The sequence below is a fragment of the Takifugu rubripes genome, chromosome 12 (assembly GCF_901000725.2).
Source record: "Takifugu rubripes chromosome 12, fTakRub1.2, whole genome shotgun sequence".
NCBI lineage: Eukaryota > Metazoa > Chordata > Actinopteri > Tetraodontiformes > Tetraodontidae > Takifugu > Takifugu rubripes.
In genome coordinates, this window is record NC_042296.1 from 12,876,150 (window position 1) to 12,887,807 (window position 11,658).

The 11,658-nt window shown below is 49.6% G+C and overlaps 1 protein-coding gene across 1 annotated transcript in view; it reads right to left on the reverse strand.

Moving 5' to 3' along the window:
- Positions 1 to 11,658, reverse strand: part of rbms3 (RNA binding motif, single stranded interacting protein) — a 174,224-nt gene that overhangs the window by 127,529 nt on the left and 35,037 nt on the right. The window contains exon 3 of the mRNA XM_029844690.1: positions 9,049 to 9,107. Within this exon, the coding sequence (XP_029700550.1) occupies positions 9,049 to 9,107 (59 nt within the window). The remainder of the gene's footprint in view (positions 1 to 9,048; positions 9,108 to 11,658) is intronic.

The window sequence follows — 11,658 nt, forward strand, 5'->3', positions numbered from 1 at the left end:
AGAGGATAATGGCGGTTAGCTGGGAGGGGCTGCTGCGGCCCCCCCATCCTAGGAGGAACCTTCAGAAAACACTCAGAAATGTGCACGTACACGCAAACACCTCCTCTGGGCGCTCACACCCGCCGCCGCTTGTTTGAGCTTTGCTTCGTGCACTCGTCTCACTTTCAAAGACATCTGAGGTGCGAGTCTGTGCTGGGGGAGGGGGGGGGCCTTGAGAGTAACGCGAGAAGCCGAACCTGACAAACGGGGGGGGGGGGGGGGGGTGTCAGACCCACCGCCGTCCGTTAGAGAGGCCCTCAGCCCCGCGGAATGTGATCTGGAAAAGTTGGATTTAAATCCAGGTGTCAGTAGGAACTGGGAAGGGGGGGGGGGGGGGGGGGCTCCATTAGGGAAGATACAACTCCGTCAGCCTGGTCAATATTCTGGCAATGTTGGTTTCCAATGTTGGAATAGTTTAGCAGGCACTGATGCCGTTTTCACCGTCTGTTAATCCGGATCTCAATCAAAGTGGATCCGTTAAATCTCTCCATTACTCATTTAAGCTTCTCATGTCCCGGATTCATCATCCGGTGTGTGAACCTTCACAGGAAGTGTCACAGCATGGATCTTTTCTCAAATATGCTTCAGAAACATCACAATTTTCACGTTCTCTCTTTTCCGTCGTTCTTTAATATTCCAACACAGCTCTAATTCCATGTGCAACATTCCGCCCTGCGTTCTGAGGGTCCGACAGACGGCTGAGCCACATTCCCACGGCTGGATGGACGGAGCCGGAGAAAGACAGGCGGGAAAAAGTGCCCGAGCTCATCTGCCACTCAGTAGTTACTCAAGAGAATCAGAGCTCAGCACAAGGTTCTGGAAGAGTCTTCAGTCCTCAGGGTCAGGGGTCACCTGAGCAGGTCTCAGATGTTCTACGCTCATCACATCTAGATGCTTATATTAGCATGAAGGCTAACGGCCTTTACGTCCCTTCGGCTGGGCGCCGCTGCCATTTTTAATTTTTTTGGGGCTCCATCTTTTGGTTTTACACATTTTAATGGATCAACGTATAATTTTTGGTTAAATACAACAAATCTGATTCAAATATCCAATCAGGGAACGAACTTAAAACAGTTCGGCTCGCTCAGACGCTCCTGGAGGAACGTTCGGCTCGCTCAGACGCTCCTGGAGGAACGTCGGAACGTCTGAACGTGGCCGTTCGGCTCGCTCAGACGCTCCTGGAGGAACGTTCTGCTCGCTCAGACGCTCCTGGAGGAACGTTCTGCTCGCTCAGACGCTCCTGGAGGAACGTTCGGCTCGCTCAGACGCTCCTGGAGGAACGTTCGGCTCGCTCAGACGCTCCTGGAGGAACGTCTGAACGTGGCCGTTCGGCTCGCTCAGACGCTCCTGGAGGAACGTCTGAAGGTGGCCGTTCGGCTCGCTCAGACGCTCCTGGAGGAACGTCTGAAGGTGGCCGTTCGGCTCGCTCAGACGCTCCTGGAGGAACGTTGTTCTGCAGCGGAGGACAGGCCTCAACGCTCCTCTCTTCAACCTGAACCCTCTCCAGTCGTTCTCAAGTGTGATGCACGGAGCAAAGCGTGGCGTGGAGGCCCGGCGACGGCACCCACGTGGAATCGATAACTGTCACAAGTCGCTGGAAGTGAGTGCGGCCGATGAAAACGGTCGCACACAAGTGGCTGAAGCACAAACACTCTGCAAGGATCTCACACAGCGAATGAAGAATGAAGAGAAGTCCAGCTGTCATGTCGTGTGTGCTGGCCTGGCTCTGACAGGAAGAGAGTCACGTGTGAGCAGATCCCAGGCTCCTGCTGATGCTAGCCTTCATAACGAAGGGCTGGGGTCCTCAACCACTGCAGACGGCTCCTCAGGCCAACATGTGCGAACCTCTCTGACGGAGAGCGCAGATAAGGGACTCATTACGATGCATGTATCGACATATCAATCATCCATGCATCATTCATGCGCCATCGAATTATGCTAATCCTAATTACTTCTGGGGAAATTACCATTCTTTATCTGCTAATGGTTGGGATTGTTTGGGGTTTCTTATAAACTATACCCTCTACAGTTTTTCCCATATTGTCATTTTTCACATTCTCATATTCGGCGCTAATGATCCCATTTAGCACTGCTAACAATGGAATAATAATGCCCTAAACATGAATAATGAATCAATGACAAGTCACGGGGCATTACAATGGTGTACAGGGCAAACAGCTTCACCGTTTACGTCCTTGAGAATCACCAACAAGGAAAGTGGAGGTGCCGCTGCACACGGGTGATTAATCATTGTGTTTACACGTATGCTAATAATCCATACTTTGCATGTAGAATAATAATTATGGTTCTTAGAGGAGACCGATGGACGACTCAATGGGAAACTGGGAGCTACAGTTTGTGCAACAGGATTGTTTTGATTCAGGCAAATACTGGACACCCGTTAAGATGTGTGATATAGAACAGAAAAGTACAGGTGAACACGTGCACTCTTCCTGACGCAGCTATGCTAGACAGCATCTCTGACCTTCTCCATGTGGATGAGGCTGTGCTGTGGTCAGCTGTGCACGTGCACCAGCTTGAACAGCGAGGTGGCGTCAACGACAAAGCCGAATCTGACGCTAGAGCCACGTTAGCATCTTTCTGGGTCTGCGTTCCTCTGCCCTCCACCTCCAGCCCCATCCGCCCCAGTCTGACTGGTTTGGAAGCTCCTCTCCACCAGTGTGAGCGTGTGGTGACGATGCGACCGACTGCATGACCTCCAACTTTCTCTTTGAGCGCACGGGGGCGGATGAGAGAACAGATGAGGAGCATGAATCAGCGCTTTACCAGATCTGATGTGTGTAAATAAACACATCAAGAAGGATGTGAAGGTAACGACAAGAGAAAACTCTTCTAGCCCTCATTTACTCATCACATATCACCACCTTTCCTACGTGCACGTGCAGACAATATCCATCTGTTGTAAAATAAGTCTCATAGGCTTCTATAGCAGACAGTGTTGTGCAGATAGAGGCAATTAACTTATCGACCCTACAACAAGGATTTATAGCTAAGGCATTTATCTTGGCTCGAAGCAGCCAGCTGATTGGGTCAAATGTATTTCTTGTCATCTTCGCTTGCAGGTGTGTAGGAGTGTCCTTGTCCGAGCTAAAGTTGCTCTCTGTGAAGGGCAGAGCGCCAGAGCTGGGGGCCGGACGGGGCCAGAGGGGGCCGGACGGGGCCAGAGGGCCGGAGGGGGCCGTAGGGCCAGAGGGGGCCGGAGGACCAGAGGGGTCCAGGGGGCCAGAGGGGGCCGGACGGGGCCAGAGGGCCAGAGGGGGCCAGAGGGCCAGATGGGGCCAGAGGGCCAGACGGGGCCAGAGGGGGCCAGACGGGGCCAGAGGGGCCCCTGGGACCTCTGTGCTGAAGATAAAGTGAACCAAAGTTTAAATAAACTAAACTTCAGCCCTAAAATGAGCAAATATCTTCAATAACGATATGCAGACAAAATTTACTAATTGAATTTATAAATTCAGACATAATATCTCGTTCATTTTTTATTTATTCAAAGGAAACCTCAGATTTGACATTAAGATAAGTAGATAGTTTCCAAAATTTAAATACTGCTAATTACGGCTCTTCTAATATCAAATTATTTTGGTCCTGGTCGTCATTAAAAAACTATTTTGGTGTTGGAATTGATTAGGCTGAAACCTGGCGCAGCATCTTACAGCGGTACATAAATATTAACACCACTATTTCATTATTTATCTTTGTTTTCCCAGCACAGCTTTTCTTGGTACATTTTTTGGATTTTCTATTTTTGATCCTCTTAATTAAGCACAGGGCAGCACCATATGGTCTCTTTAGCTCTAAATTCAGCTTGACGGTGGCGACATTGGCTAAATAATGGGTTTTGCTAGCGAACACAACGGTGCTGATGCTGCTATTCCCACTCCAGTGTGAAGACACAAGAGTCCGAGAACGCGTCATTCCTAATAAAAAAGGATTCATCCGTTTCAAGAACTAAACTACTGTTTCTGCTCAGCGCTTCATTTGTGAAGGGGATTAAAACGGTTCCCTAAACTGTGTCTGCTGGCCTGTTTTCAGCTGTAAACGAGCTGGTCGCTCAGGTCTCGTAATAGCCAAACAGCGGCGCGTTTGATGCTACATGTCAGGAGCACTCGAGAGTGATTCACATCTAAAGCGTGTTAATTACTTGTCAAGAGGCTGCTAAAAAGAGACGTGTTAGCAAACGTCCTGCACGCAACCTCTGCACCGACCACAGAGGGAATAACCGCCCCCCCACCTTCAGGAACAGATTAAAATGTCAAGTGAGAAGATGCTGCTTCAAATACAACAAACATGAGCACAGGTGGCGCCAAAGTAACCAGCAGCCTTCTGTAGGTCCATCACTCCATCCTGTCACCTTTGATGGTGCCACTGTATCTGAATCTTAGCAGCTATTTGCTAGGAAATGCTAACATGTCCTGACAGCAAAAGATAGTGTGATGAGATGTTGGAGCACACGCGGGACTGGATTAATGAGGATAAAGCTGACAGGAATTTCCCGACGGAGACAGACGCTCACATCTAGACAAAGACCGACTGTCATTCCTCTGATTCCCATTTCCTGTGTCCTGCATCTGTAGCTCAGTCTTGAGGAACAGCCAGGCTGCCCCCAGCTACCCTTCCTCCTCTGCAGGGTTATGATTTATGCCTTCCTTAACTAATCAAGGCGAAGATCATTAGTCAGGAAATGTGAAGGGGGAAAGAGCCGAGACGGGCCAGCGGAAGGCTGTTTTTTCCCAGTGGTCTCCCACTGCTGTTTGGGTCCAGGATAAGAGATGACGTGGGAGACGGCCCCCACCTCAGGTGAGCATGTGAGTGGACGGATCAGGAAAAACCAGGACACAGAACGTCCAGGAAAGAAAAACCTGCCAGTATTTAATGTTTCTGTCTGTATCTGGATCCAGAGAACACTTCAGAAGCTCCCGGTACGCGTTGGCCATGGGTCTGTGGAAGAACCCGGGAATATTTAGACACGTCCCACTTGTTGGTCACTGGGATGAAACATAGCAGCAACTCAGATGCCCCACAGACAAACCAGCACAACCAGTGGAGTGTTTTCACAGGAGGAAGCGTCTTGTTTCCCCCTGGGTGGGGGGTGGGGGGGTGCTGGGCGCTAACACTGGGTGCTGGGCGCTAACACTGGGTGCTGGGCACTAACACTGGGTGCTGGCGCTAACACTGGGTGCTGGGCACTAACACTGGGTGCTAACACTGGTGCTGGGCACTAACACTGGGTGCTAGGTGCTAACACTGGGTGCTGGGCGCTAACACTGGGTGCTAACACTGGGTGCTAACACTGGGTGCTGGGCGCTAACACTGGGTGCTAACACTGGGTGCTAACACTGGGTGCTGGGCACTAACACTGGGTGCTAACACTGGGTGCTAACACGGGGTGCTGGGCACTAACACTGGGTGCTGGGCGCTAACACTGGGTGCTGGGCGCTAACACTGGGTGCTGGGCGCTAACACTGGGTGCTAACACTGGGTGCTGGGCGCTAACACTGGGTGCTGGGCGCTAACACTGGGTGCTGGCGCTATCACTGGGTGCTGGGCGCTAACACTGGGCGCTAACACTGGGTGCTAACACTGGGCGCTAACACTGGGCGCTAACACTGGGCGCTCTCCGCTGAATCTGCCCAAACCAATGTGATTATCCCTCAGCTCCTGCTAATTAGAGCCATTAATGTGCGGCGCGAGCAGGAAATTCTTTCTCTCCCATTCGTCTCTCCTGGGCCTGGAATGGCTGTGAGGAAGCTCAGGCATTTGGAAAAGGTCCGTCCTGGCCACACTTCAGTCGAGATTCTCATCTGCACATAATTCACTTCCAAAAGGGCAGCGGGGTGGCAAAGAGAATCCGTAATTGTACCGGCGCCGTGTACAGCATAGATAAATGTTTATATCTCAGCCCACTAATGAGAAACCAATAACGGACACAAAGGACTGCTCTCCCCCCACCAGCCCTGGACCCCAACCTACACCAAAACGTACATAGATACATTACACACGCACGTGATAATGAAAACCAGGCCAGCAGGGGAGAGCATCGCCTCATTCATCAGCAGCCTTTAGCTTGGAGCCGTACGATGCTGCAGTCAGCCGCTGACGTGGCAATAAATCTGTTTTTATAGAATGGAACAATGCCTATATTTCTTCATTAGACGGAGGCAGGAATGGGGACGATTAGGAAAGGAACGGACACGACTGAAACCGTTTGAAGGTGCATTTTCAGGTCAGCACACCCAACTGGAACAGGACGGTGCCGAGCAGAGAAATAAAGCAGGAGCTTTCCTCACATGGCGACAACAGACCATCTACTCATCTCATCTATCGCCCACAACTCACAGCGGTGGTGCATCAGCAGAGCATCTCAGGCCAGCGACTCGCTGCACTTATCTCCCCATAGCTGAGGAGGAAGCAGAGGTCCTCCAAAGGGGTGAGGTCATTTCCTCTGCCTCCAGGCCCTGGCAGGAAAAAAGAAAATGTCTCCATTCGGTCAGCACTGCATTATTTCAAATGCTGCCGCTGCCTTTTAAGGGGCCCTCGTGGGCATGGATGGCAAATGAGCAGTTTTGGGGGTTATCGCAGTCGATTCCTTCTCTCTCCCTCTGCCGCCTTCAATCCCACCGCATCCGTGATGGAAACCCCAAATCACCGCTGCGTTTTTAGAGATGTGAAAGTGCAGCGGGACACAGAAAGGAGGCTGGGAGACAAAGAGCCAAGGAGAGAGATGAAGAGCTGAATGCCTCCGCTTCCCAGCCGCCATCGACGGCCCTGAAGCCCCTCCGTGACTTCCTGCCCCCCCTCCGCTTCAAACTGGGCAACATCCAAAACGTGTATCCACAGCTGCTTTGTTCTCCGCTGCTGAGTAGTCCTCACAAAAGATGTGTGTCTGTTTGCCCGGAAGCCTTTTGTCTGTGTGTGTGTGTGTGTGTGTGTGTGTGTGTGTGTGTGTGTGTGTGTCATCGGTAAGGACGAGGGAGGCAGTGAGTCAGTGCTGGAGAGCGCCAGGCTTGTGGAGAGGCCTGTGCGGTGGACGAGAGGCCGGAACAGGCGCCCGTGCTGTGATGCTCGGAAGGCGATTGATGGATCAGCTGCACAGCCTGAAGCCCCTCAGGCAGAAGGATGGCGAGGACTTACGGAGCCACGGTTAGCCTTTGTGTCTGCTGGAGCGTGTGGGAGAGCTGCACAAGGCTCTCGTAACGCAGCGTTCGCGGTGGAGTCCTCAGAAGGGCCTCGCAGCACTGGCTCGTCCACTCAATGTATAGAAGGAAGCGGCAACAGCGGGCGTTTATGTTTGAGCGTGGGCGCCATACCTGCACAGGCCTGTTCACCTGACCCCAGAGAGCAGCGGCGCCCAGCTGCAGCCTCCACTCCCACACTCACTCTTCCATCGCTCCATTATCCAGTTTTCTGAAATCTCTCACCAGGAAAGAAGAAAAGGCCAATTTATGAATTGAGGCTTTTGATTATGTACTCCGGGTTTAATCTCTAAATATGAAAACACACACTGCTCAGTGAGCCCGACTGCCAGCTGGGTTTAGCTGAGAAATACGCTGCTGCGCTGACATTTAGACAAGCGTCAGGGTCACATGGTCAGATGGGTGGAAACAAGAGCGACGGTTCCATACATCTGCTCCGCTTTTATGTTTCAAACTGGGATTTGTGCTGATATCAGACACAGATGCAGACACAGTTCCCACCCCCTTCAAATGAACCCTAAATTACCATTTTCTAGTATTCTCCCTCATCCTCCCCCCTCTTCTGTTCCTTCTTTCTGCAGGCAACGTTGGACCATCCTTCCACTCGTAAAATACGTCTTCTTATATTTGCTTTCTGGCATCTTAACAGTGCTGCATTCCAGGATGGTGAGTTATGGGAGTCATTCTATTACATAAGGCAGCGGGAGGCTGAGCCATGTGGTGAGCAGTGCATAACTGGGATCAGCTGGACACGGAGGAGGACGGCATGTTACTGAGCACGTCCTGATTCTTTACAGCAGCTTTATTGTATGTGCTGAATCCCTCTGACCTGGAGGGAGGAATTCCACTTCCAGGCATTTGGTCCAGACCCATTAGTGCACAGCTCTCACAAACCTGGATCTGTCCAGATGATCACGCCTATTTTCTTTTCTGCAAAAAGTCAGGGATTCGTTTTGACCCTGAGCTTGTCTGGCAGGATAAACTCAGGTGAGGAGCAGGGTTAAGCAGACGGTTTCACCTTGGCAGGCCACACGCCACAGCCAGGAAAACCACAAAAAGCAATTAAAAGTATTGATGGAACTTCAATAGGTCTTAAACAGCACTGCCAGACACCTCCAGCAAAGCAGCACACTAATCTTTCCTTCTTATCTCTCATCTAGTTTTTCCTTCAGTCTTCTTACCTTTCACATCACTCTAAGTGCAACGCAAGAGCGCAGAAGTGTGTGAACTATAGTTACAGGCACACGAGTGCTTAAGTGAAAGTAAAACAAAGACCCCAGGAAGGTGAGCGTGACAATGATAGTAATTAAAGTTTATCTATTCCCAGCTAGCCTATTAGCCCCCCAATTGGTCCAGTATGTGTGTATGTTCAAGCGTTTAAAGTGTGATGCGCTCCAGAAACAATTCCAAATGGCGCACTAATGTGGCTGCGTGTGTGGTCTATTTAGTGGCTGGACACTAATGGAGCATTTATGGAAACACATCCTCCAAAAGCCTGCATTCAGCACAAGAAAACAGGAAAGTGAAGAAAGGACAGGGAGGAGCTGGAACTGGAACTGGAGCTTCTGGTCTGGTTATCCTCTGAAGCGGAACAGCAACGTCAAACAGTGAACAGTTTACTCAAAGCTTTCCAGCAGCGTGAAAGCCAACGGCTCCGTTAATCACTGGTTTACACCTCAAAGCTTCCTTATTCCAAGTCTAACAAATCCTTGGAATTTCTGCTCCTATTGGAATCTACTGGCTAAAAGGTATTATTCCGGCTGCAACAAAGGGGATGAGTAAGACTAGAGGTGCTTACCTTTGCACTGGTTGGTGTTTTTGTCCAGGATAGCCTTGGTTGACACTATTTTTCCATACCTGTAAAAACAGAGGAATCACACTTATGTTTTGTCCAGACAGGAGCTTTGGAGCAGAGACATTCAGGACAAGTGTCAGACGTGGGTGGAATTCAGGCCCCTTTGCTGCCATGAAGCTCTCCAAGTACTGCAGGTCGTCGCCTGCGTGAATGTGTGTGTGCTGAGCATCTTTGAGACATATGTACATATAGATTTATGTGATATATTGGGATATCCCAAATACATAATTGGAAACAATTACCTGTGTATGCGTATCACGATGAGTGACTAAAAGGCAGGTTTTCTCTCTCTCTCTCTCACACACACACACACACACTCTCACACACACACACACACGCATTCTGTAGGGAAGAAGCAGTGGTGCATCCCAGCCCATATTTCACCAGCATGGGATAATTGTGCCATTTCTCAACGAGTGGCGGAGACTCTATTTACTGCACGCTGCGGTGGGGTGGGTGGTGGATATGAACTGATGAGCTCTGAGAGGAAAACTACCGGCTCACACTCAAATATACACAAGCACACACACATGCAGGTCGAGAGAAAAGCATTCACCAATCAGAATTGTAGCATTTCCAGAGATAACGGGCTATTTTAGCTATAGGGAGCCATCGTGTGCAACAGAAGAGGGAATAATGTGCAGTGTTGGATCCCAGTGAGACACTTGAACACAAGTGAGCCAAGATGAGCCTGACGAGTCGTCATTTGATTAGAGAGCATGTGGAGGTGGGTTAACTTCTGCTTCTGAACACGAGAATAACTCGTCATCAATCAGGGCACATGTTAAACATATATACAGCAGTGATAAACAGCAATTATTTGGATTAAGAAAATATTTCCTGGATAGTTATACAGTAGACGGGAAAAGAAGATAAATAAAACGCTTAAAAGAAGGAATATTGGGAATGGGACTGACGGCGGTGGGCATTCCTTCCATACGCTCAAATGTTCTTCTGACAGGTTTCTACCCTAGTGCCACATTTCATTGAGAATTAATGCACTCTTTCCATTTGGCAGCAGGTAAGAAGCTCAGTGCTGTTGGCAAAAACGGGGGAAAGTTCCTATTAAAACTTTGTTGGGACTCTCGGGAGCGGACTCATCAGTGCTCGCCTCATTAAATGTTAACGATGGCTCATCAATGCGTTTGTGCTCCAAATACACAGCAAAAACACGCTTTCACTGAGATGAAACGCAAGTGGAAGGAGCCAGTTCTGTGCCCATAACGGAGACCTATTAACATGCTGGAGGTGGCCGGAGCATGTGTGGGGAGGTGTGTGGACGTCCTCCTGGCGGGGCCTTCACCTCTCCTCCAGCCAGGCCTGAGGACGCTTTGATGTGACAGAGGCAGTCTCTGTGAAGCACAGCTTTAACACGGTGATGGGGTGGCCGGGATGCACAGCCGTCTCCACTAATCCCATTTCAATCACTCTCGCAGCCTCTTATCTCCGACTCCACCGGCCCTCAGCCCTCCCTGCTCCTCACGTATCTTCTGCCTCCTGCACTCTCTCGCTCTCCCCCCCCTGTTAATGTCTCTTTTCCATCCTCAGTATTTCTATTTCCTGTATTCTCTCCTTCCATTTCCTTCTGCTTTGGTCTTTCCCCTCTAACAACAATCCCACAGCAATTGTAATGATGCAATTTTCAGATCAACCCTGAGAAAAGACAACGCCAGAAATGTAACAGCTTATAAAATCCAGGCTTTATGGGCCGTTTTATGTGGAGGAAAATATACAAAGTTTGGCAGATGTAAAACGTGCAGGCCGCTTGACACCTGCCTGCTCAAAAAAGCCTTTAAGCTCTATGATTTTATTTGTTTTTAGGAGGTGTTTCTTACGCCTGAACCATCCTGGCACAACATTGTGGTGCCTTTTGTGTTCCAGCAGCCTTGCAGGGTTAACTGTCCACTTCTAGAGTAAGGAGAGTAGAGTGGCTCTTTGCTGTTGTGCGTTTGTGGGCAGACACAGCTGACCAGCGCTCCGGCACTCTCTGGTGTCACTGGCACAGAAGAGAAGGCCAGAAGGACCACCCAAGTGCTCAGATGTTGTTCTCCGCTTACAGAGACACTCCTCAAACATCTGCCACCGGACTTTTATCTGCTCAGTCACAGTTGGAGGCTGAATATTCATAGAAGTGTCCATCTGTGGATGCAGATGAAGCATTTACATATTTGAATCATCCCTTTAATAAAAGGACAATGACAGAGTTTAGGGACATTTGCTGTGTGCAGCTGTAGGACTGCAAACAAAGCATCTTCAGGTGTGCTCACCCCCGATGAGCTCGTGCAGAGGGGCCGAGGCAGCTGTGAAGCCAACACGATATTCAACACAACCTCACTGATTACCTTTGAGCTGGCTTTCACTTTCACTTCATTTGGGATAAAAACTAAAATGGGGTTCTAATATAATACATAAACATTATTCAGGTATGTTATTTATAATTGTAGCTTTTCATTCATTGTATAATTAATGGACTGAATATGCATGTAAGATGCCCATTCTTCCTTCTTCCTTCATATTTGCTGCATTTATTAACAACTGCTTCTATTTAAGGCA